We start from the raw sequence: 25612 nt of genomic DNA, 5'->3' as shown, positions 1-25612 counted from the left end.
TGTGTGTTTTGGTGTGCAATGGTTCCCAATGATACCATTTGTACAGAAGTGCAGGGAGTCGCATCAAGAAACAGGGGCAGGGCAGTGAAAGGGGGAGGGAGGGTCATCCCGTGGCAAGGAGGGTTCAACCCCGACGGAGAGCGACCGACATCAGTATCAGACGTCCTCAAAACTGCGCTGTAGAAATCTATCACGATGTCCACATAAAACAGCGGCCACGCCCCTGCAATGGGGCGACAGCAATTTCTTACCTTCTCTTGACCTAATCTTCGCCAGCAGTGATCTTTCCAGACCACTGACCCCCTATCCTCAGCTATGTTCGCCCGCGCGATGCAAGCTCATGCGGCGCCGCGTGCCGTCGCAACCGCCGCCCGCCGCACGCGACCCGCGAGCTTCAACGCGCCGACCCTGCCAGCACTCCTTCGAAGCTTCACCAAGAGCTCTAGTGTGGCACAGATGCTGGATAAGAGCCCACAGCTTCGCCCAAACTTCGTGACTCGCCAGCTCCAGGTCCCCGTCGACCCAACCGCTGCCCGCGAGCCCTTGGGCGAGGCCATCCCCGACACGCCAATCGCCGTCCTCCGCACCGTCACCGGCATCCGCGACTGGGCCTCCCTCTCCTGCGCCCGCTCATACAGCGACGATGACCAAGGTCTTGCCCTTGTGCCCACCATGGGAGCCCTGCACGACGGCCACCTGCGCCTGATCCGCGAGGCGGTGCGCCGCGGTCACAACAAGATCGTCGTGAGCATCTACGTCAACCCCGCCCAGTTCGGCGTCACCGAGGACCTTGATAGCTACCCCAAGACCTGGGGTGCCGACTGTGCCGTGCTCAGGGCGCTCTACGAGGAGTTGAACGCCGAGTACACGGCTACCGCGCGGCCGGGTCCCAACTCCCAGCCGCAGCTCGAGATGGCCGTCTTCGCGCCCACCACCCCCGAGATGTACCCCTCCGGCTTTCCCGGACAGGAGGTAGACTCGGACGGGAGCTTCGTTACCATCACCCCCGTGGGTGGGCTGCTCGAGGGCAAGACGCGCCCCACCTTCTTCCGCGGCGTCGCCACCGTGTGCATGAAGCTGTTCAACATCGTCCAGCCGTCGCGCGTCTTCTTTGGCCAGAAAGACGTGCAGCAGACCGTTGTCATCCGCAAGATGGTTCGCGACTTCTGCATGCCTCTCGAGGCCGTCGTCGTGCCCACCGTCCGGGACGAGGGCGACGGGCTGGCGCTGAGCAGCCGCAATGTCTACCTGGGCACGAGGAGGCGGAAGGTTGCGCCTGTGCTGATACGCGCGCTGAGTGCTGCGGAGCGTGCCTACGTCAGTGGGGCCCTCGACGCGGGCGAGGTCGTCCCTGCGGCGTTGAAGGTGGTCCTGGACACGCTGGACGAGCAGAAGGACCTGCCACCCCACGAGGGTGTCTTGTTCCAGCTCGACTACATATCGCTGGCTGACCCCGACACCATGGAAGAGATCGACAGAATCGACCCATCCAAAGGAGCGATTCTGAGTGGTGCGATCAAAATGCTGCCAGTGTACGCGGCACAGGAAGGCGAGGATTTAGGCCACAATAACGGGCCACCAGTGAGATTGATAGATAACATCATCTTGCCGCCAAAAGCTTAGACTTGGGCAAGGCCCGAGACAGACATAACCTTGGGCAGAAAAAGTTAGGATAGATAAGACGATACCCATGACCGCAGCCAAAGCTGCGTTACCAAGCAAGCCGCTCTATGCTCATCTCTTGGGCTCATTTTTGCCAAGTCAATGCGGTCTGCTTAATTTTTCAGAATGTATATCTCAAGAAGGCATTCCCTTGTATCTACAGCCGCGCCCTCTTCTCTAGGCTCCTCCGCCGGCGCTGCTCCCGGACAGTCCTCTTGAGAACCAGCGCATCCTCGCTGCTCAGGGTGGGATAGCTGGCCTTCTCCTTCCCCTTCCCCTTGCCCTTGCCCTTGCCCTCGGCACCGCTCACTGCCTCCTCGAACAGTTTGCGCCCAAGCAGGTCCGTCAGCCGAACCACTCTCGTGCTTACCGTCGCACCGTCGCGCCTATTCTTGCCCTCGCGCCGGCTGCTGGCGATCTTCTCCGTGAAGTTCCATAGCCGAGAGCCTATGGCGCTGAGGTCACCGGTCTCTGAGTCGCGGGCCGGCTGCCACTCGGGCGCTAGGCGCAGCCGTGGCGGGATCTTTGTGTCTCTGGACTTGACGACTTGGATAATGCCCTCCTCTTCGAAGCGTGTGTACGCGTTCTTGAGGGTTTCCTTGTTCACGGCTTCGAAGTAAGAAAGGTCGCCCTGGTGGTAGAGAGTTTTGCCGAGCTGCACGGGAGGTGTTAGGTCTCAGAGCTTGATGTGCGAAACTTAGGGGCCATGACTTACAATTTGAGCACTATTTTGTGCCTTGGATACCTCGATCCACACCTCATTCTGCTGTCCCAGGGGTGGTGTTAGCCCCATTAATGACACAGCGGCCAGCCAGCTGGCCTCTATAAACGGCCAAATGAGGAAGCAGTAAAAGTCATAATTCTCCCGACCAACCCTTCTCTCCTGGTCAGACAGCCCCACAGTCGTGACCTGGCCCTGCTCGTCCCGCTTTAGAGTCAGGACGCCGTCAGCTTCAAGGCCAGCGAGCGTCTTGTTCAGATTGACCGCCAGTCCTTCGCCTGAGAAGATGAACTCCCCCCTGAAAAGAGAACTGAGGAATAGGACTTGATCGTGCAAGTCCCTGTACGAAATGTCTTGGATGGCTGGCCCACCGCCCTGCTTGACGCGAGTGTACATGCCCGCCGAGACTAACGCCTCGGTTATGAACAAGTGGATGGTCATGTTCCTGTAAAAGCTCAGCTGGAAGCGATCGACAGCGTAGTAGGTCGGTTCCGGAAGGCCATCGACGACGCCAACCAGGTCCTTGCCGAGCACTTCGAGGCCTCGGTCGATCACCTCAGATAGCGGAGCATTGCCAAAGTGCGCCACACGCCCACCCTTAGCGCGAACTCTCTCGATAAGCCACTCTACCCTCCGTACAAGCTCGGTCTTGCCAACGCCACGGCCGCGCAAGGTCAACAGGACGGTTCCGATAAGGGCAGTAGGCATCACCACGGAGACGTCGTTGATGTCGCCCAAGACTCGATATCCGAGAATGCGGAGGAGCTTTTGGCGAATGCTGGGGTCTATATCTACCTTGAGAGATTTCGGAGGATGGTTAAGCCTTGTGAGCTGCTCGTTGATGAAACCTCGCAGGCTCCAAGGCTCGTGGAAACGCACGTCAACTCGGCCCAGTCTCAGTGATAATACGGACCCGCCGCTGCTCAGGAAGTCTGCAAGGTTCTCCTTTTTCTTGGGCACACCGAGCAACTCTGTGACATAGCCCTCGGTTTCAATAACCTTGTCATATTGTGTGCTGACCGGGCATATGATGGTATCATTGACCCGGCCGGACAACAGGCTGTCAATGATGAAGCCCAGTATACCAAATTTTGGTGACAACAGCTTTCCGGTTCTTGAACGTCCGCCCTCAATGAAACACTCAAAATTAAAACCACCCTGCAGTAAAGTATCGATGTAAGTCTGAACAAGGGTCGTGTATAGGGTGTCATCCCCAAATGCTCTCCGGATATAGAATGCGCCAGCGTGCTGCAGAAAACTGCCCACCAGCGGGAAATTCAGGTTGTCACCAGCAACGACAACAGGCAGAGCAATCCCAAGGCGATAACAGATGAGCTGCATGGAGACATAATCGACGTGCGACCGATGACAAGGCAGGAAGACGATGCTCTGCTTGTTGGCGGCAGCCTTTTCGGCGACTCTCCGCAGTCGCAAGACCTCCTCGGACGACACGTGTATCCCTTGGTGATATGCCCTGGTCAGGAGCTGAGTGACGAGATAGTAGGCGCCCCTGATGAAGGTCTTGCTCTCGAATTTGCAGATCATCTGGTCTGTCCATTTGTCGGCAACCTCCCGCAGGCCACTTTCGAGGAAACTCCGTCGCTGGGCCTTTCGGATGTCATACTCCCGGCTGTCCTTGGTTCTGTCTCCCAACAAGCCCTTGCTCTCCTCCACGGCCAGCCTCCGCTCCGCCAACTTGGATATCCGGGCGTTGAGCAAAGGTGCAGACAGGATGGCGTTTTTCATGTTCTCGGAGAAGCCCGAGTAGAAGATGGGCTGGCCAATGACATCGTCGTAGGCGCGCCAGCCTGTGCCGGACACATACAGCGAGACTTCGCGGAGGAACTGCAGAGGCTCGGAGCGGAAGTGGGCGGTGTGTTTCATGAGGGCCTCCTCCTTCTCGGCTTCGGCGTCGTCGTCGACAGTGGCATCGTGAACAGCGTGGCTTGGATGTGGTACGGGAGGCTCGACGTAGCCCGAGGGCTGGAGGGTGATCTGGTCGCCGAGGATCTGGAGGTCGGGCGCAGAATCGCGCGAGGCATTGTCATCGTCGCCGTTGGCCATGGTGGCGATGGCCAGGCGTGGGTAGGAGTGGAAGCGGATTGAGTTCGTCTCGTCCGTGTTTCTGTGGGAAGACGGACTGTTGGCAGCAGTGTGTCAGACTCGATTATGTCATGGCCGTCGTTATGTCCCTCCAGTGCAGATGTGAAAACAACAAATGCATTGCCGACGGAGTTAGTCGCGTCCAGGCACACCCAGATGCCGTCGTCACCCTGGCGCATAAAGCGAGGAATCCGGTGACATTGTGACCTTCAGTGTGGGGTGGCCGCTGCTTGCCGATGCCGAGCTCTCCTCGTGCAGGCTCTAACCTAGGTTCTAGCATGTGAAGGATGGTGCTACTGTGCCTAATCAGACTAGCAAAAGTTGGGGTAAATTGGGCCACCAGGGTGTCTGGGTGTCAGTGAGCGGGACCCTGCAGCCCAAGCTTTCGAGCCTCGCAGGCAAAAAGTTGGAGCTCGAGTCAACTCCTTCCGCCAACAATAAATCTCCGACCACAACGTCGAACTTCCTTCCAACACGACACGACACGACACAACACAACACACCTCACCAGCCCAAGCTCTCAGCAGAGACATGAGCCTCCTACAGAGCCACCATATCTCAACAACATGAGCTCAAAAAACCAACCCATCACCCAAGCCCTCCTCGCGCGCGCCCACTCTCCCACCTCGGCCGAGCGCATCTACTCAGACAAAATCCAACACCGCCCGCTCTTCCTGCGCCCAACCTCCCCTCCCCCACAAGCCACCGCCCGGCAAACCCGCCGCAAAGAGCGCGAGCGCAAAGCCAAGGAGCGCAAGAAAGCCCTCAAGCCCAAACCGCTATCTGCCAAACAACGCCGCCGACTTGGCCTACACGATGTGCCCCGCGACGGTCAGAAATATGTCGCATTCCTGCCGCTACACAACCTGTGGCTGGGCTACGTGAGGGAGATCCTAGGTAGTGAGGTCTACACCGGTGGTCAAGGTGCTGCGTCAAAGCTGAGCTCCGCCGATATGCACGGCGCCGAGGTCGAGGTCGTCAGGAGTGGCTGTGTGGGAAGAGTCGGCATCAAGGGGATTGTGATCAAGGACGCCAGGTTTGTGTTCGAGATAATCACTCCCAAAAACAAGGTCAAACTTGTGCCAAAGGAGGGGACTCTCTTCCGGGTCGAGATCCCACCCTCGGATGCGACCAAGGATCGCGAGGCGAAAGGGAAGGAACAGGCTCCGCCGCCGAAAAGTTTGACTCTTGAGATCTATGGGGACCAGTTTGCTGTTCGATCGGCCGATCGGGCCAACAGAAAATTCAAGCCGCACTTCCTGGAAAAGGTTTGAGGAGACCCCAAGAGCTCTGGCCGACTTGACAGAGTCTGCTTCACAGAACGATATGGTCTTCGCACCTTCAAAGACCGCTTTATTGCCGAGATCAGAGGCTTGCGAGCGAAAGGCTCGGGCAACTTGAATGAAACCCGAATGGCGGTACATATAGATGCGACTTGGGCTGACGAATTGGCAAGCATGATTCGCATCTACGACCTTGAGCCTACATTTCGCCTGCTCTTGATCTGCAAACGAATGAGAATGGTTGCGTAGCCTCTGCACAACAGAGAACTCACATGAGCCATGTCTACATTGAGCCACCGAGCGACGAAAACTCGTTAGCTGTGGTTACGTCGAGTGGGTGACTTGCTCCGATGGCTTCTGAGCATAAACATGGTCACCAAATCCGGGTGAGTTCTGGATCGTGGGATTTTCATTATGCCGATCTTTGGGATGTTATAAGTCCTGGAACATGTTGAATGCTGCCACAGCGTTGAAACTGCCGCCGAAGGGGGGGGGGCAGTTTCCCAAGCTGTATGCTACATGAGGCTACGAGCCTGGGTCCGCCGAGGGAGTTTTTTTGGGGGGGGAGGGGGGGGTTCATGATCCCTCATTACACAAGGTGCCAGCCAAACAGCCACCCATGTCAAACATGGAGATATTGTGCTGTTTGCTTCTCGTACCACGTGTCTCCAGACATACTGTGCAAAGATGAATAGGAGAGATGAAACAGGCATAATTATCGGTGCAGTTTTCTCTGTCTACATCCACTTTGGCCCAAGGAACAAAACCTAGTTCAGGCATTTTAAAAGACATTTCAACTCCTCTCTTTCGTGCACTCATCTTGCTTGAACCATGTCGAAAGCGATTTGTAAAATCACTGACTACTATATCTTACATGCTCCATAACCTTTCTCTTCTTGTGACCTTCGCGAATGTGATGAAAGACGACCTTGGTCTTTGAGCGTGTGGACTCTTGATCAATATTGAAATCATCCAGATGTCGTCTACTTATGATCAACGTTCTTGTGCTTTGTGCTGATCGCGCTGCGATGACATTGTGCAACAAATGGAAGTTTAGGCATCGCAATCCAGGACTACGGTCTCAAAGTCATACGCCGTTTCGTCCAATGCCTGAGAAACTCGACGAAACCTTTATGCTAGAGTGCCTTGAAAAGAGCGGCATGCTGATCGTCTCCACTCAGTCTCTTTCAATTCGATCAAGAATCGCAAGACCATTGCAAACGTTTGCAATCGCCTGCGCTTCCAAGGCGGGGGTACAGAAGACGGCGATAGAGAACCAACACGTCCGGGGAAACATATTGCATTCTACATGACTGAAAATTATGTGCAAAGGAGGATGAGGAATGACCGCGAGGTCTGAGACACGTCATCCCAATCCCAGTCCCATTTGCAGATTAAGCGAGACCCATAAAGTCCTGCGAGGATGCTATGCCACACTTGGCACCACTCTGATATAAGATTCTGGGCAGTGCTTGCCCCGTCGAAGCCGCAGTATCCAGATGGGCTTCATCGCTGACTCGTTTTGAAGACCCGCGTATGGGTCCATTCCTGGTAGCGACAATTGATGCCTGGAGTTCACAGAGGATTTTTGTGGCTGCACGTGCGGCGTCGACCGCCCTGCCTCAATGATCGTCGGTGCTATGGCGCCCGGTTGGCCATTCGCAAAACTAAGGATTCAAAAGGATGCTTGGCATCTTTCCAAAGAAAGAGTCTGCCGCCTTTTCACGTCATTGCAAGCTGTATAAGGAGATTTGAGTAATCGAGAGACGAGATATATAAGAGAAACTCAACAAGAGCTTTGCCCTTGATGACGACGTATGTAAATAATTGGAAATTGCCCGACTTCGACTCTCACTCACATGCACAATCTGATAAGCATTCACGCTGTAAGATTGACAAAGTAACTTCTACCATGTCTGATTTGCAATACACCCTAGTTGGCAAAACAACCAACTGCAATGATTCAAGGCTCTCCCTCTCCACGCCAGTCCTTCGCAACAACACAGGGACGCGCGTGTGCGGCATCCAAAGTGCCAATACCACCAGCATCCGATCCTGCTGTGATGGTGACGTCCAGCTGTACTGGTGCAATTCGTATTGCGAGACGTCCCTAAGCATGGCCGAGTTCAGCAAATGCTGGGCAAACAATACAAACACCAACGACACTTATCCTGGCTTCGCGTACTGCCAGCGCAGCATCAGCAACACTCAAAATGAAACGATCCAGACATCAGCCGGCCTACCTCGCACAGGTAGCCCATCACGCCTGCTGCTCGCCCTGTTCCTCACCTTGCTCGCCGTCCTCCCAGCTTCTGCCTTTGTGGTCGACTCCCTCGACAACGGACTTATGCGGAGGCAGTCAGACGACTCGCAATGCGACTTTGACATCGATAGCAACTACACCAGCCAGGGGCCTGGCGTCGTTCTAACGGCCACCTTCGGCGGCTCCAGCTTTTCCGCGGTGGGCACCGAGGTGACGACGGGCACGAAGCAAAACAACCGGACCGTGAACGACACCTCGGCCGCGGAACCACAATACGACGCCTTCTTTGGAGTCCTCGCGAATCTGACGAGTCGCAGGTTCCCGGCCTTGAGCGGCGTCAGTTTGTTCTGTATGTCAAAAGCCTATTCCCCTACGGTCCCCAGTCTCTTTCCATCATGGAACCTTGTCCAGATCGGGTTGCTAACTCGTCATAGTTGAATGGGCCACAGGAAGTACCGACACACAAGTGTACTTCTATCCCTATCGCGTAAGTCTTGGCTCAACGTCTGCCGAAATTGAAGCGTCTTATAGGATTCCTGTGGCGTACTGACTTTCTCGCTTCATTACTAGTACTGCGTCAACGGGACAGTGTCTAACTGCGCTGATGCATTTGGTGATGACCACGCTCCCCAATTTGTTGAAGCGTGCGGGCCGATCTTTGGCTCCGACTGGGTACCGGAGGGTGAGGAGGCCGTGACAGAAGGACTTGAGGCGGAGACACCCCAGGGGACGATACAGGTTGTGATGAGCTAAGGATTACTTTCCCATAAAAGAGACTGCTTTTGAAGCATACCTTAGGCTTATAGGTTTTTGGTACTTGGGTTTGCACCTCGAACCCAATAACAAGGCCAAAGCTTGACAGTCTTCCTCTTCATTAGATCACTGAATTCAGATACAATCTACATGTGAATCAACCTTGAGAGATGAACATTGATATCCCTGGTTACATGCCTCCCAAAACACACTAAGAGGACGTAAGTATATTCATCTTCCTCTGTAGCCAACTTGATATAAACCTGGCTCCTGTCTTGAATTATGCATATAGCCATCAAACTTAAACACTCTCTAGCTCGAAACTAGATTAGGATAAAATAATTCATATAGTAGTGGAAGGGCGAGAATAGTGAGAGTAGGAATCTAAGGATCTAGCCAGAGTCATCCTGATTCCAGCTTATATTGCATGAAGATCTAAGGGTAAGAGTTGGTATATCTGGTTATATAACTCCCAAACTATGCTCAGAGGGTGGAGGGGTGAAAATTGATTTTCCTCTATAGCTAACCATAAGGAGTCTACCCATTAAGTGACTGAGCAAACTCCATGGCATCTTCACCAGCAGACTTTTTCCAAGGAAAAAGAAAATGTAAAAGTAATGCGCCAGCCCGGAGTCGAACCGGGGGCCCATCGATGGCAACGATGGATTTTACCGCTAAACCACTGGCGCTATGAGGTCATGTGATTTGATCACAAATATGCTGATTATATTCAGTATAATACTCTGAATCTGGACAAAAGTTTTAATAAAAAGATTGAAATAGCTTGAAATACTATATATATTTTTTTTGAAAAAAAAAGAAGAAAAAAAAAAGGATATAATTATAGTTATAAGTTATACTTTTCTTTTTAGATACAATAGTTCAAGTTGGATTAACATGATGAAAAACTATTAATTTATTATCAAGGAACCTTTATTGTATAAATTAGACTGGGCTATTGTGCCAAAGGAGGTAGCGCACCCGGCTTAGCTGCCAGACTGACCGCTCCGGGGGCTGACTAAGGTGAGTGGTCCCGACGATTAATGGAAAGACTTCTCATAGACTTAATAATATGAGCCAGATGCACCATATGGTGATGTTTATATTGTCCTATCCCTGCTTCTCAAAGTAGCCGAAAGGTGTGCTATGTATCTCGATGTTCCTCTGTTCCGAGCAAGGAATATGACTAACCTCTTGTATATCCATTGAATTGAGCCTGGCTTGTTAATTGCTCTGCAGGCTATGTGTGTGATGTTATTTTCCACGATGAAAGGTGTTTGCTGAAATGAAATACGTACTGCATGGTCAATATCCACTGCGTTCTAGGCACCGCACTCCTTAGTGAATTTGGCATGAGACCTTGAACTTTCTACTATAAATATAGTCTTTTATTGCAGGTCATGTCAATTGTCCAGGCGGCAACAAAATATACGCATTAAGCGCGCGGCAGAGAGTCCGCTCCTATATTCCTCATCGATGGCGGCGCTGTAATAAGATTAATATAAGAACCCACGGGGATCCCTGCACCCACTGTCAATTTGTCATTGCTTTCTTGGACGATCCCAAACAGCGTAATCAGATCTTTACAACTTGTTCAGCATTACCTAGTATTCTGAAGCTCGACAGCTACAATTGCTTTCCATACCCACCGAACCCTACAAAGTGTGACGGTACGGCTCTTATATACTGCTGAATAGCCAATCTGGCGATTGGTTATTATGGTCTTTTGGCCGGCACACATAGAGTTGATTTGCAGCAGTAGTCAAGCTCCGTGTCACAAAGTGTTAGTTTCCACCTAGTGCGATGCGACTCTTGAACTGCAGCGACGACTGCCTGGAGCTCACGAAAGATCTGGTTCGCGATATCCCCAGCTATGCCATACTCTCGTACTTATGAGGCACAGAAGCCGAGGGGGTGACCTATCAAGACATGATCATTCGCAAAGAAAGATAAACCTGGCTGTGAAAGAAAACCAGGTTTTGCGCGGAACAAACACGGCGCGATGGCCTACGACATTTCTGAATAGAGACTTGCTGCATCGACAAGTCAAGAATTCCTAGGAAAGTAAGCATACGTGCTCAACGATTCTGGCTTGTCTGACCGCTTGTGTGTCACCCTTGGATAACCAGTGCCTGATGAGGTTCACAACACACTGCACAGCATTTCGGACGACTTAAAATAAAATGTGTTGGCGTTGACATTGCTTTTAGACTTTTAATTACTGGAAGCATTTGTTTTAGTACCCTTTCCATCCCAGCCAGGTCGCAATACTTTCATATTCCTAGTCGAGCGCAATAGACATTATGGCTAACAGCGTATCCGCTGAACCCAGAACGCACAAGTGCGCCCATCTAGCCGTCATGGCTGTCTATTTTCTCTAAACCTTCCCAAACTTTTGTCCACGTCTGCATTTCAAGCACTGGTGGGATTCGGTGGGAGCATGCGTGCAACTGGTCGAGCTATTGTTCAGATAGCTGGACTGCGGTTGTGCGAGCGAAATGCAAGATGCCACAAGGGCTCTGCAGCTCGTGAGAGCATATTGCAAGGAAAAAAACACAATGGAGTACCAACGAGATTTGAAGACAAAGTAATCAATGAAAGACCGGATCAGGTGGCGATAGAGTTTTGTGTTCATAAATGGAAGGGAAGAATCAGGCCAGGGATGACAGCGAGGATGTTCAACTTTGGCAGTGTGACAAGGCCCCGTAGCCATGCCGTCCATGAGCGTATTTGATGTTGTGTTGAGAAGAGCGGTGGAGACTATCGTTCTTGTCGAGCGTTCAGAGGTGCATCGTCCTGACGTCCGAAATGCTCCGCTGCCTCTTATGGGCTTGAGACATGTCGGAGGCTGGACCAGAAGCCTTGCGCTTTTGCATAACAGCCTCGGAGGGACTCTTGGCCAGTGCTTTCTTGTGACGACGCTCCGGTGTCAGAGGAGTAGCTGCGCCTCCAAGACTGCCGTGCTTGATACCACGTAAAGTACCATGATATAGCGGATTTGAGAATGCAAGAGACTCCTGCGTTGCTTGCCCGTTCAGAATCAGCTGCTGGTTGACCTGGTTGCGACGGAAGGCGCCAACGGCATCCGCGTTGTTGGTCAGGTGGCTGAGAAGTGGATGGACATCGTTGTTGGAATCGCTGAGTGCGCTGGGAGCCATGGAACTGCGACGCGAAGGCGTTGCGTCGGTATTTCCATCATCAGACTTGTCAGCCTGATCCTCTCCGTCTGATCCCACATCGCCGAAATCGAGAAAGTCTTCGATGTTCAGGTTTCTTTCCTCGGCATCCTCGTCGTCCTGCTCAGCATCCACCAGCCAAGAATCCTCACTGTCGTCTCCCATGTACGGTTCAGCACCCGACGGGAAGAAAGCCTCGGCCGGCCCGACAGTCTGGAAATCCATCATGCCGCCAGCAAAGAAGTTGGCAGACGACATGGCGCTCATCATGAGCGAGCCGGGGTTGCCCATGATTGGGGAAGTCTGGGTGGAGTTGGGAAACGTAAAGTAGTCTGGCTGGAATTGCGCCGGATCGAGGATCACGTCGAAACGACGCTTCTTCTTCTGTGGAGTGATTACCATCATTTTTCGGGTGACGGGATTCATGACAACAATTGGCTTCTTGATCGACCTCTTGATTGGCCGGGGTGTACCGCCTTCAGACCTCTCTGAATCAGAGCGCTCTCCGGACGTATCACGCAAAATCGGAATCAGCTTCTTACGAGGTACTGGCTCAGGCTCGTCCTCTTCAGTCGTCTCACCATCGGCTACCAGGCATAATCAGCATCAAAACGCGAGAACAGCATGCATCGACACAACTCACACTCATATCCGTCTGATTCGTCATCTTCCTCGGGCAACGGAAGAACAGGAACCTTTGAGTGTGTGGCGTCGTTGGACTCGTTCACGTTGTTGCTCCCGAATATATTGGGATACTCCTCGTCGATCCCGTATGGGTCGTCATCCGAGTCGTCTGGCACGCCAGCGGCGCCGGAGTAGTCCCAGTACGTGGCAGAGACTGACGAATCATCGTCATCATCCTGCTCAATCTCCCGGCGAAACCCAGAGTCGAGCGAGTCCTGAGCAATGAAAATGTCCGGGAAGAAGTCATCGACATCCTCCTCGGTCTCGTCAGAGTCCGACTCTGAGTCGGGGACGCCCGCAAAGCGGACATGACGTTCAACAGGAGTTGTACTGACTGGCTCGGCAGTGTGTCCTTGGGCTGGGGCGGCCTCGTCATTCTCAGACGTGAAGCCATTCCAGCTTACACTGCTAGTATCATCACCGTCTTCATCCATAGATTCGACCACTTGCTCGTTATCGTGCTCATTGTCATCTGTGTCATCATCATCATCCGCATCAGCGGCGGCTTCGTCCTCGTCAGAAGAGGTCGGCCGAGGGGAGCGTGGCGGGGCAGCATGCTGCCTCGCGTTGGAGAGTATGTGCTCCTCCTCGGCCGCAAATACATTTTCCTCGTCGTCGTCTGAGTCACTTACGTCCTCCACGCCGGAATAACCTTCATCGTCGGAAAGGTCGAGCGACGCGGATGACAAGGAGGAGGAGGATGCACGTCGCTGCTTAGAAGACTTGGGCGCCTTCTTGGGGCCCTTCTTCGGCGCCTTGATAGACTTGCCACCCGTGGGCACTCGATTTAGGCCCCGTTTGAGGACGATCTTGGGAGGCATAGCTGGAGCTGATTATCCTCTTCCGAAGGAGGGAACGATCTCAATTTCCAGAACAGAGTACAGTGGTAGTCAGTGACGCCGAGCCGGTGTATGCAGTAGAGCCTCGGGATTTGTGTAGGCAGTTTGACTTGGTGGGTATCGATCGGCCTGGAGCCCCGTCGTGTCGATTCGAGCCGAGTCGAGTAGGAAGGAGGGGAGCGCAGGAGCAGAGAGGTGGTTGTTGCGAGTATTCGAATCCGAGGAGAGGGAAGAAGTGAAGTGGAGCTCGGTCTCAAGGGTGTGGAAACGCTTTCAGGCCCGCCGGGAGAGGGCAAACGGTGTAGTTGTTGGATTCGGAGACAGGCCTCTTGGTTCCCTGCGTATGGGGCTCGACAGCAGTGTCAGTGCCGTGGATGCGTGGTGCCTCTGGGTAAGGTGAGGAGGCTCTTGACAGGCTTTCAAGGTCTGGATAACTTCGTCGAAGGACTCGGACTGATCTCTGATGCTGCGGGACTGCGAGGCATCGGTCGACTTTCACGCCGACCGACGCCGCGCAGTGGGCGTTTACAGCTCAGGGACAACCGAAGACATGTTGACAAAAGGGGTTCGACGAAGTTTGGACTGGGTTTATGTGAATCTCTGTGGATGGTATTGCGACTTCGTTGTCTGTTTGGGTTGATGGTGGTTTGGTTTGGGTGGGGAGGGAAGGGAAGGGAAGAGGAAGGGGAGGCCAGGGCAGGGCAGGGCAGTCTTGTAAGCGAGAGGGGCCCGAAATTTCTCAAGTGCCTAGTCAAGGTCCCAGAAACTTTTTTCTGGGGTGGGACCCAATGCGGGCACTGTGAATGGTCAATGAGCTTGGGCCAGAGGCTAGAGCCTGCAAGCCTGCGAGCCTGCGAGCCCATGCCCAGCGGATCAAGGGACGGACAAGCTACACCCGCTGCACAGCTGCACCCGCTGCATCGACCGCACCTCTGGGCATTGGCCTCCAGCCCCAGGTGCAGCCAGGCATGGCAGTCGTCTCACCTGCTCAGTGCTCACCTGCATATTCACTCACGGTGCTGCGACGGTTAATCTCACTGCCATATCACCATCATCATCGCCAACAGCCCTTGCCCAACCACAGCTCGACCCGGCCATCCAACCCGTCAGCTAGACATTCCTGGCGACGACTCATATCAGCTGTCGGTGACTCTTTCCTACGGTCGTGCATGGCATGAGCAACAGTGACTAACACACGCTTCATACGCTCACTCACACGACAGTGGGTCGTCCACATTGCAGACAGGCAACCCTGGGGGCAGTAGCCTCTTCACCCTCCTGTACAGTATCTAGTGTACTTCCTCCTGCAGACTGCATGCACCAGGCTCTGACTGACCCCTGGACGCCATACCCAATCAATGGTCTTGGGTACTGTGCGTCAAGTATAGTCTACCTGCCCTTGCGCAGTGCCGCCGCGGCAGCACACAGCAGCAACAAGCATTCAGCATGAACGACAGACGGCAGCAAAGTCCGCCTCCGTCCAATCGAGCACCTCCTCGACCGCCGTCACCGCCATTTTGACAGGCAAGGTGTAAGGTGGTTTGGTTTCTTTTCCCATCCGGCTGCGAGGTCTGACAAGCAGCAATCACCTCAGAACTCAATTCCTCTCCAGCATCGCAACGTTCCAAGCCCTCGCAAGGAGGAGCTGAAGAGCCCTGGTCTAACCCCTCTGCCAACTGTTCTGCTGTTGTGACAGCCAACCGCGGCATCCATATACAGCACACATCAGGAAAAGCCAACTGGCCATGTGTGGAGAGGCGAGGTGTACGTACAGGCGACGACGGCAATGCGACAAGCTGCCCGACTCGCCTTTCCAGGCCCATAAATCTGTCTGTCGCCTTCTCGATCTGGCCAGGGACGATGACACCAGCAATCAATGCTCGGGTCCACAGGTGTGACGATGTTCTGTCCCCACTTCTAGGACCCATCTCTCTAGGCTGGACTTCACAGTCCAGCGTTTGCAGATGACGACGAGCACACTTTCCCGACTGGCGCATCACATCTGCCCTGCCAACACCTGTTGTACTGTACGCACGGGAGCTGCTCACCATCTCTGCCTTGTACTCCTTCTCTTTCCGCCCACAATATGGGAGAGCTTCTGCTTCAGACCCCGGGTTCGATTCTTTGGTTCTAGCGGTCTGCACCTCAAGTCTGCGATAACTGGACTTGGGCGGCCTGGCGTGCCTAGGAGACGAGCGCTTCAACGTTCGTCGTGTGCCCCACACCACCTGCTCCGCTGGCCTGATTGAGGGCCGTCATCACAAAGTTATTTGGGCTTGGCGGCGACTGCCCCCCCCCCCCCCCCCCAAAGCGTCCAGATCCTGATTACAGAATCCCGATATGTCGCCTTGAGCTTCAGCGACGTCGACACTAACTTTTGCGCGTACTCCTTACATCATGATATTCATGGCGATAGTGGTGCAAATCAACAAGTCTCTGTTTGGGAGCTTTCCAAAATGAGGACCAAGTCTCATGACTGAACCCACAATACTGCGCCCATTGGCCATCAAGATCTCCCCTGCTACGGCTACCCACCGAGCGGGCGCCTCTTGAAGTGTCATCTATCGCGGCGGCGTCTGGCGCGGAACCGGGTTTGGAACGGAGCCTGCATTGTCGGCCTCCTCCGCCCTACTGTTCCCGGCAGCCAGGTCTACCTTGATTCATCGCAAAAGTCGGTATTGCCCGCACACGTTGAAGACTCTCCGCTACGATACGTTGAGCATGCGCTGCCCTCTATATCATGAAAAAGGTGACCATCACCCCAGCAAAAAAGGCATGGTGAAACATTTCATAAGTCGTCAGGCTTTGTCACAGTGTTTCAAGGGCCCGTCCGGAGTTTATCCCTCGTCTGGCTCACTGCTCTTAATTTGATCTGACGTGACCAGGACCCCTAAATTTCTGTTCCCCGCACCCATGGATACATCCTGGCAGCCCCATTGTCGATTGATACAGTGTGAACTTGCGTTTTTGCTATCCCAAACTGTCCCACTGGAAATCGCACTCCCGCTTTGCCGAGTGTATAGGTTCTAGAGCGCTTATGTAATACCGCCGTCGGCTGGTAACCATGAGGGATCACTTGAAGTTGGTCTCGAATTCTCGTTACATATCCAGCATATATAATATTCAAGGGCGAACTTCTCCACGTGGAAGATTTGGCATTCTGGAGCTGGGCACCACTGTGTCAGGAGCTATGTTTTGAGACGGCGCACACTCCAGACCTTCTGCACGCAATATCGACGTTCTCACATTCCAAGGTTCGGGTCCTTGACCGGGTATCACTATCACTGTCTATATAAAATAAGCTTGAAAGAGAGACATTACACCGTGCTCACCAAGCAGCAGCAACCGCGCGCTACACATTCCGCCATGCCTCCGACTTTGCTTTCAGTGCCTGCGCTGCCCCGGCGGTCGCCGAGCTAATGCGCCGCCTCATGTTCGCATTCACCCCGAAGGTCAGCGCGTTGGCGAACCCGACGAATTGGCTGGTGCTCTGCAGAGCAGCCACGGCGCGAGGATTCGACGGCGTGTTTCCTGTCGCCTCCATGAACCTGTTTACGATGCCCGGTATCCACAACAACACGTACAAGGTCGGGTAGGCGTTCTACTATTTGGTCAGCTGTGCGATGAGGAGCCCGGGGTCGCGATCCCGGCGAGCGTTCACAGGGGCTGGGCCAGGGCAGTGCAGCAAACAAACAAAGCTCATACGTACCAGGAGCAGCATTCGTCGGATCTCCTTCTCGACCTGGTGCGCTCGGGATTGGGCCCCAGCGTCCCTCTGTGAGACAGACATGTGTCTCTGGGGCTTCGAAGGCGCCGCACGCGAGCAGCGTGTGGATGTGATTTTAGTTTCGGTGTGTGGGGTGATGCGCGTCGACGACCCTGGCGGGATACCTGGTGGGAGCCACGAGTATGATTTCTTTGCGATGCTCACTCGCACGTCGACAGAGTGCCTGACCCGGGGGCAGATTTCGGGCTTGTCGCTTTCAGGCGTGGGGAAATGTCGGCTGTAGTTGCGTTTCGCGTCTGCATGGCCGACGCTGGGTGCTGGTATTGTCACGGTTGACACGAGATCCCGTTCTGTGCCAGTGACCTCTTCGATCCCCTGAATGGGCAATGAGAAGTCCGACATTGTCACATCGTCTCTGCCGTCACTTGAATCCTTCGGGTCGTCCCTTATATCGCTTAGAGGCCTCGTATCCATGTCTCCAATCAGAGTGGTCCCTTGGGACTCTTCCAGCCTTTCTCTCGTCAACTTGGCACTCTCTGTGTGCACGGCGCCAGTTACGGGATTGTAGCCATATCGAGCGCCCCTGCGAGAACCGAATAAGGCTCTGAAGTGGCGATGGACGAACCACCAGATATAGACGTAAAGCAGGACTGTGAGGAAGATGATTCCAATTCGCCAGCCGTGAGTAAGGCCGTATCGTAGATCTGGCCGCTTTGCAGTAATCCAACACCAATTTCCACTGACAGGCGTCATCACATTCAGTGAGACAGCAACAACGCTGGTGATGATCGGGATTATCCAAGTAGAAGCGCAGATCAGGGCCTTTGCCCAGACTGAGACGTCAGGGAGGTAAGTTTTACGTGTGATGGTTAGGAGCGTCACAAGGACAATTGCAAGGATGGTGAAGTCCACAGCTTGAACCGTCAGCTGCCCGATGAAGCCGTTTGCAGTGCAAGCAGGACCAGGAGTCAGCTTCCTGTTCTTGACATAAATGAAGCCCGATATGGAGTTGTTCAGAGTATTTATAAACTCTGCGTTGTGGGAGAGAGTCAGTACATTTTCCACAGGCAAGCATGATCCAAGACGTGAAGCAGGAGAGAGAGAAGTCATCAGCGCTGGGGGGAGGCGTACCAGCCATGGCGAGGTTCAGAATCAAGGCGTGCCGGAAGGAATGTTGCTGGTCGCGGAAGATGAGATAAGAGAGCAGCACAAAAGACGTTGCAATACAGGAGGTCATGCTGCCAGCGAGCGTAAAACTGGCAACGAGACTGTCGTAAGCCATGTTCGGAGACGTATCTCTCCCCCAGTCTCAACCAAAGAGCCCGACACGAGGTGGCTTGGGTGCAGGCGGGGTTGAGCCTTTTCGAGACGCAGTGCCATGATTAGAGACAGGCAATTGGCACAAGCTTTGGGAGGGACTTGAATAGATTTATTCGTCTCCAGCTCTGCCCTTCCGGAACAGTCGGATTGGGCCGAAGACAGCAGCATTGGCACAGAATGGGGGCGGCTGCGCTGCTGGTGAGATCCCCCTGCGGTAGGTAGCACCAGGACGATCAGCGACAAGTATTGTTATTGATTGCATGCCCATGTGAGCCATGCGTGCCAGGCGTGCCGTGGTGCTCGGCAGGGTGGGAAGTAAGGTGTGATGCATTGTGGACGCCCGCTCAGATGATACCCAATTATATTATCTTGGTCGGACGAACTCTATTTGACGGGGAACCGGCTTGCGGTGCTGCGCAGACCAGGAGTTCGAAGCCAGTCCTCAGGCTAAGGAGGCTTGGACCCCGACTGCGAGTCACGCTCGCTGGGCGGTAGTGAGTAGAGGAGGTCAAGGACGAGGTTGAGTAGTACCTAGATAATTCTAGGTGACACACATCGTGGCCATCGGCCGAGCGCACCCGGATAGTGTGATCCGATCTGAGTGAAGTTGTAGCGAGAATCGTGATCCGAGCAAGATACAGTTCCAACAATGTTGCGAGTCAAACTTCCCCAATCTCCAAATTCGAATTGACGACGCAGCAACTGGTAGGTGACTTGATCAGTGCGCTATGAAGGTTTCGGTGCAGCACAGTGCAGGAGCAACAGGCGGGCGCAATAGAACAAAGTTTCAACGCCTGCCGATGTGCTGTGCTTGTGCGGTGCGGTGCAAGTTGCATGTCGTGCAGTACAGTGCACAATGCGCTGCAGTCTGTCTGCAAGTGATTTGAGGTTTCTTTTTTCCTTTTCCAGACAGCCGTTGTAGTCTTGGCGCCCACTACCTAGAAATCTAGATAGATAGTGTAGTCTAGATACTCCCTAGATACTCCCTCCCGCAAGCTGGGCCGAGGAGCTAACGGTAGGCCGCCTGCCACTGGCCCCTGACCCTGACCCTGACCCTGACCCTGACCCTGACGGCCTAGTCTGAGGATCAGTATACTGTACATAGTGCACGTACACTGCCGTTGGGGAGGGCTTGGTCGCTTATCGGTATCCTTATCGCCCGCTCGCTAATCGGCTAACTGATCAGCCGCAGGGGTGGTTGCCCCGCCGATCGGTCTGTGCTTTGTTTTCTTTGGGGCGTGTATTGCTGACTGTTTCTAGCTGGATCCAGATCCAGATCCACAGCCAGATTTGGAACTGGAATTGAAACCGCATTGCAGACAGACCAGTTTGTTGCATCTGACATTCCATCTTTGTATCTGCTGCACGTTTGTCACAGCCGTCCTGAACTCTCGCCCGTTTCGTCAATCCATACCTGCGTCTGGAAACAGCCTTTGGGTTTTCCCGCCCCCACAACCAATCAACCCACATTCAATCATTGCCACCACTCACTTGGTCACGATCAACTCATCTTCCATCTTGGACTCGCGGCTCATCCCCCAGCACATCTAGAATCCTCACAGCGATCATGGACAACACGTCCATGGGGTCCTCCACGGCCCAGAAAACCCACAATCTTTTTCAGGTCTATCTGCGCCTGAGACCTCCTCAGGCTGGTGCGACAACGACTGAGCGATTCATCACTGTCGAGCCTCCGCCAGCCGACGCTCCTTCGACAGCGCCGACCCACATCACCCTGAATCCCCCAAACGACCGGAGACGCGCCGTCGAGAAGTTTGCCTTCACGCAGGTCTTCACCGAGGACGCTACCCAGCTCGATGTCTTCCACTGTACCAACGTCGTGCCCCTCGTTGAGGGTGTCTTGGCACCACATGGAGGCGATGGCACTGATGCACTTCTCGCAACGCTGGGAGTCACGGGGTCTGGCAAGGTATGTTTCACGCGTTTATCTCGAGGTGGGAGTAAAGTACTGGTCTCGGGGGTTCTAGTCGGGACACATGCTTCTCGTATGACAGAAGCGGCGGGTCCCCGTCGAAGACACGGACATGTTCCATACGACAGACCACAACGGCGCAAAACACAAGCTTAATGTTCTTGCTGGGGTAAGGACCACGTCGCTGACATTTTCCCTTCACAGTCCCACACGATTCTGGGTTCTCGATCACAGCGCGGCCTGACTCAGTTGTCTTTGGATGTGATCTTCCGATCCATTGGCAAGAACCTTGTGGATATCGACATGAACCCCACAACTGAAGCATCCATCAAGGCATCAGATGCCTCCGAGGCAACCATATCCAGCGCATCCACATTTATTGAGGCCGTCTATGGAGACACTTCAGGGGCTCCGCGGCCCTCCTCGCGCGCACAAACACCTCTTGTACGACCCCATGATTCCTTTTCTCATGCTGCTGCTTTTGTTCCAAGTGTCTGCTTTCCTGAGTTACCTGAAATTGCCGAGCCGTCCACTCCTTCTCGGCTTTCCCGACCGAAGAGTGTGCGTCTTGTTTGTAGAGAGGACTATACCGCGTCTTCTCCAGGTACTCCCGAGCAATTCCGTCACGATTGGTGTGTCTTTACCCATGGCAATACACAATCCATGACGGACAGTCGCCGGCCCCTCCAGGTGTGCGTTGCAAATGTCAACACCCCATACAAATCTCCTTCAAAGCATTACATGGGCGCCACTGCCTCCGCTCGTCACAAGAAGAGAAATGCTAAACCTTTCAACCTTAAGGGTGAATCAGTTCCGCCGACGCCACGACGGCTCCTGAACCGACCTGTGGCTTTGCCGCAGGTTCCTGATATTAGCACTGTCAACGTTTCATCTGATCCCGCAGCAGAATATCTGGTGTTGGTTTCGATGTACGAGGTCTACAATGACCGCATCTTTGATCTCTTAACTCCCCCAGTCAAATCAGCCGCCACTAAAGAGTTTCGGCGGAGGCCTCTGATATTCAAGTCCACCGAACAATCACCTGACCGGAAGTTGGTGGCTGGTCTGCGCAAGATTATCTGTAGTAGCCTGAACCAGGCACTTATGGTTCTCGAGGCTGGGCTACATGAGCGACGAGTCGCTGGAACTGGCAGCAATAGTGCTAGCTCACGCAGCCACGGCTTCTTTAGCGTCGAGATTAAGAAGCGACCCAGGTCCAGCAGCAAGCGGCACGAGTATCCTTGGGCAGGGAGCACGCTGACAGTAGTGGACCTTGCTGGGAGTGAAAGGGCCCGAGATGCAAAGACGGCCGGAGCGACACTTGCTGAGGCCGGGAAGATCAATGAGAGCCTGATGTACCTCGGCCAGTGCCTGCAGATGCAAAGTGACGTTGGAAGCAACAGCAAGGTGAGAAATCCGTTGGCTTTTCGAGGGCTGGTAACTGACCCTCCATTGCAGCCCGGTGTCGTGCCATTCCGGCAATGCAAACTTACTGAGCTGTTGTTCTCAAACTCGTTTCCGTCTCCGTCTTCTCTCAGTCAATCGCAATCCATCCGCCGAAACCCACAAAAGGCTGTAATGATTGTGACCGCAGATCCGCACGGTGACTTCAATGCGACATCACAAATCCTCCGATACAGCGCCCTCGCCCGAGAAGTCACTGTCCCACGCATACCCTCCATAACGGAGACAATCCTGCAGGCAAATACTGCGCATGCCTACCCTCAAGGTCAGGTTATTCACAGAAACTCTAATCAAGCCCACTCATGTTCAAGCCCAATTACGTCTCCGGTCCTGCAGTATCAGCGATCACCGTTCTTCCCGCCGGGGCCCACAAGCCCGAACCTGCATCGGACTCTCACACCACACAGCGTTATGCCGTCTGAAGACCGTGTTACTATGGAGAACGCGGCTCTGGAGATCGCACGGCTTGCTGAAGAGGCCAATCACCTTCGCGAGTCGCTGGCTCGTGAGCAAGAGGCCCGAGAAACGGCGGAGGCTCATCTTCTGACAATGGAGGACAAAATGTTGGAGCTAGAACAGGCAGTGCGCGAAGACTGCGTTGCAGAATTTGAGCAGCGGCTCGCTGTGGAGCTATCAAGGTGGAAGGCAGCCATGCAGATGGCAATTGAGAGGGGCGAGGAGCACTGGGATCGGAAGTTGGAAGTGTTCGAAAGGACCCAGATGATTGCAGCTGAGGCGAGCGAGGATGATTGTGTCGTCAACAAAGAAAACCTTTTGGTCGAAAACCTGGAAGAGGAGAACGCACGATTACGCCGCGAAGTCACAATCCTCAAGAGAGAGCTTGCCGGGCGTACTCCCAGTAAGAGAACCCCGCTGGCTGAGAGGGAGGACATCACAACAAGCACGAATAGCAGTCCTCGACAGGCGCTGGCGACCCGCGTCAGCCGAAACATCAATGAGAACATCCATCCGGAAAATCTGCAGCGCCGGATGGAGAGCCTGAGCCTGAAAGAAGGCCAGGAAGACCTCAGGAGGGTTGCGAGTGCCAACAACAGTCGGGCAAATAGCAGAAGCCGGGCGGACGCAGGTGGCAGTCCGGTGAAGCGGGTCCGATCTCGAAAGTTGACAGCGCGGAAGTGGGAGGGTGTAATGGACGACGAGGATGATGTCTTCTGAGAAGAAGCACACGTCGCAGCTGCCACCTGCTGCCCGATACTCCGGGCCATTTCTGTTCTCTGAAAGGAAACCGCTCCTTGGCTTTTCTTTTCCCCTGGGTAATTAATGAGTCACGAATGACAGGTGGTGGAAGAAATCGTGCAGGCAATAAATTGGGCAGTCAAATGGTAATGTAATGAGTACGGTCTGGTTAGGACGAGACCGGCATGGACACGACGCTATGATGATATGAAGGATACCCAACCCAAGGACTTAGAGCCTGGATCCCGGAAGAAATGGAATGGTTGGCATAGTGATGGTTTTAGATATACCCGGCCTGCTCTCTTTTTAATCACTCTTGTACGAGAATCACGGCTGTATTATAAATTCATTTTTGTCTTGCAAGATGCCTCGAAATTATTCACAGCTGCTCGTGCAAGTCGGGGAGTGGGTTTTTTTTTTTGGTTTTTTTTGGCTATGCAATCTGTACACCTTCAGCTGACAACCATCTTCGACAATTGCTTTGACCGTAAGATCTTATACTGGACTTGGACGAGATCAACAACGAGCCACTTGAGGCTTCTCGGCTTGATAAGCCCTGGCTTGAGTGATGATGCGTCTGTTTGCTTGCCATCTTTGCACGATGGCGGTGATCGAGTGACGAGTGGGCTTCATAGCCACCGTCCACCGAGCTCGTATATCAGAGACTGCTCTGAACTTTCTGACACAGAAATTCATACTTCATGCTCAAACGGATATCTACTCTCAATTTTCACAAATGCGGCGACTGTGGTTCGTTTTGTGCGGGTTTCTAAAATAATCATCATAAATTTATCAATTTTTAAGTTTCGAGGCTGGCAATTACTGCTGACAAAGAGCCACAGACAAATATGGAGTGGAAAGAGAACTCACGTTTCATGGTGAGATACAAGTTGGGATGCTTTCTCCAGGACCGGTAGTTTCAAGACCATGAATCGGATATTCACTCCGGGACATTGACTTCTTTGACCTCTTTGTACCATGGGTTTCTGCGGCATGTAAGGCATCAGCAGTCTAGGTTGAATAGAGCGCTCTTCTCTCTTCTGGAAGTAGAGGAATGGTTTGATAGGACAAACAACCAAATCATGCTCATTTCCTAGTCCATGTCGCTCGTTCTGTATATGCACATAGCAGACGATACACCTACACCCAGATTCTCTGATAGGTTTTGAGCAGGCCCGTTTTACGCTCTTTGTCCTTCACATTTTGATGTATGCATGTTATCACTCATCTTCCCATGATATACAGTTTGAGGACTAAGTTGATGATATAATAAAATGTAGAAGGAAGAACAGAATCCCTAGCATCAACTGAATCTCATCTCATCTCATCTCATCTCAACTTTGAATTGAGCAACCATTGATGCTAGAGCAACATAAGTGACTTTCCATCAAATTTTCTTTTAATTGGTTCCAGCTTGGTCATTGATTAGGGCATCCTTTGCGGGTGTTAGCTGGGTTATGTATTTGAATATAATGTGCGTTTGGGGATGTTAGTATTTATTTGGGTATGGGTTGCTTGCTTGGTTATAGGAAGCAGCTAAAGGCTGTATTCCTTTAAGGCTTACTTATAGCTATAAGCCTAATAAACTAATTAGCTTACTATAAATACTAATACTATAATTTATATATTAATAGTTTTTTATTAAGTATATATATATACTTATAGGTATTAAAAACCTTTTTAAAAACTATTTTTTATATAACTTAAATTTAAAACTTTAATAATTAAAATAATTACTTATACGCTTTAATTAAATATTTAAATAATTTAGGTATTTAATTTTTTTAAATTTATTTAGGGGTTTTTAAAATAAGTAGATTTATTAAGTTTAAATAAAAGTTGCTATAATACTTTTATTATTAAAATTACTTTTTAAGTTAATATTTAATAATTGCTTTTACCTTATAAATAACCTTATTTTAAAATAGTTTATAGATTTATAATTCTACTATTTAAAGGATAAATAAATAAGGATAGACTTTTAAGCTAAGCTAGTACTAGCTAGCTTAATTAATAATATTAATATAACTTTATTTTAAATATTAAGTAATAATAAGATAAGATAAAATAAGAAAAAAAAGTGTAATTAATAGATTTAATAAATTTAGTAAATTTAATAAGTGGTAATAGATAGTAGAAATATAAAATTAGTTAATTAACTAATTAATTTTTAGTATATAAGTATTAGTATTATAAAATTTAATTAGGAATATTTATTAAATATTGGGTAGTATTATAATAATTATAGCTAGTTTTTAGCTAATAAACCTAGTAAGCAGGTTTATGTTTAGGGAACGTTTAAAGTGGTAATATTCTAAGCAATATGTAATAATAGTAGATTAAAAACTTTACAGCTATTTTAGGTAAATACTTAAATTAACTGCTAAAAAGCTGTTTTAAGCTAATGCTATCTACTGGTAATGAGCGTGATTTATATAGTTTATTTTTTTAGCTGGAGTAATGGGAGTGTTGCTTTTAGCAGCTTAT

General features: G+C 52.0%; 7 protein-coding genes across 7 annotated transcripts; 4 read left to right on the top strand and 3 right to left on the bottom strand.

Moving 5' to 3' along the window:
• Window positions 1-315: 315 nt before the first annotated feature.
• On the top strand, window positions 316-1623 carry J7T55_012921 (pantoate-beta-alanine ligase; the record flags this gene model as incomplete). Its single annotated transcript, XM_053141558.1, has 1 exon — window positions 316-1623. The coding sequence occupies one exon, from the start codon at window positions 316-318 to the stop codon at window positions 1621-1623; it is 1308 nt and encodes a 435-aa protein (XP_052995268.1).
• Window positions 1624-1819: 196 nt separating this feature from the next.
• Window positions 1820-4687, bottom strand: J7T55_012920 (glycerol-3-phosphate acyltransferase; the record flags this gene model as incomplete). The annotated part of the gene is made up of 4 exons (XM_053141557.1): window positions 1820-2317; window positions 2378-2428; window positions 2537-4523; window positions 4656-4687. 4 exons carry the CDS (start codon window positions 4685-4687, stop codon window positions 1820-1822), a joined length of 2568 nt encoding a protein of 855 aa, XP_052995267.1.
• A 365-nt stretch (window positions 4688-5052) lies between these two features.
• J7T55_012919 (ribonuclease p protein subunit p29) lies at window positions 5053-5760 on the top strand (the record flags this gene model as incomplete). Its single annotated transcript, XM_053141556.1, has 1 exon — window positions 5053-5760. One exon carries the CDS (start codon window positions 5053-5055, stop codon window positions 5758-5760), a length of 708 nt encoding a protein of 235 aa, XP_052995266.1.
• Window positions 5761-7681: 1921 nt separating this feature from the next.
• Window positions 7682-8785, top strand: J7T55_012918 (uncharacterized protein; the record flags this gene model as incomplete). Its single annotated transcript, XM_053141555.1, has 3 exons — window positions 7682-8381; window positions 8467-8519; window positions 8603-8785. 3 exons carry the CDS (start codon window positions 7682-7684, stop codon window positions 8783-8785), a joined length of 936 nt encoding a protein of 311 aa, XP_052995265.1.
• A 2780-nt stretch (window positions 8786-11565) lies between these two features.
• Window positions 11566-13466, bottom strand: J7T55_012917 (uncharacterized protein; the record flags this gene model as incomplete). Its single annotated transcript, XM_053141553.1, has 2 exons — window positions 11566-12548; window positions 12605-13466. 2 exons carry the CDS (start codon window positions 13464-13466, stop codon window positions 11566-11568), a joined length of 1845 nt encoding a protein of 614 aa, XP_052995264.1.
• Window positions 13467-16836: 3370 nt separating this feature from the next.
• J7T55_012916 (uncharacterized protein) lies at window positions 16837-18493 on the bottom strand (the record flags this gene model as incomplete). The annotated part of the gene is made up of 3 exons (XM_053141552.1): window positions 16837-17085; window positions 17194-18242; window positions 18343-18493. 3 exons carry the CDS (start codon window positions 18491-18493, stop codon window positions 16837-16839), a joined length of 1449 nt encoding a protein of 482 aa, XP_052995263.1.
• A 1605-nt stretch (window positions 18494-20098) lies between these two features.
• On the top strand, window positions 20099-23104 carry J7T55_012915 (kinesin motor domain-containing protein; the record flags this gene model as incomplete). The annotated part of the gene is made up of 6 exons (XM_053141551.1): window positions 20099-20461; window positions 20547-20633; window positions 20699-20908; window positions 21043-21068; window positions 21139-21871; window positions 21923-23104. The coding sequence occupies 6 exons, from the start codon at window positions 20099-20101 to the stop codon at window positions 23102-23104; spliced, it is 2601 nt and encodes an 866-aa protein (XP_052995262.1).
• Between the last annotated feature and the right edge of the window lie 2508 nt (window positions 23105-25612).

The sequence above is a fragment of the Diaporthe amygdali genome (genome assembly GCF_026229845.1).
Source record: "Diaporthe amygdali strain CAA958 chromosome Unknown NODE_9_length_1275696_cov_64_842800, whole genome shotgun sequence".
In the NCBI taxonomy this organism is placed as follows: domain Eukaryota; kingdom Fungi; phylum Ascomycota; class Sordariomycetes; order Diaporthales; family Diaporthaceae; genus Diaporthe; species Diaporthe amygdali.
Note: the sequence above shows the minus strand (reverse complement) of the source record. Positions and strands in the feature narration are given on the sequence as shown.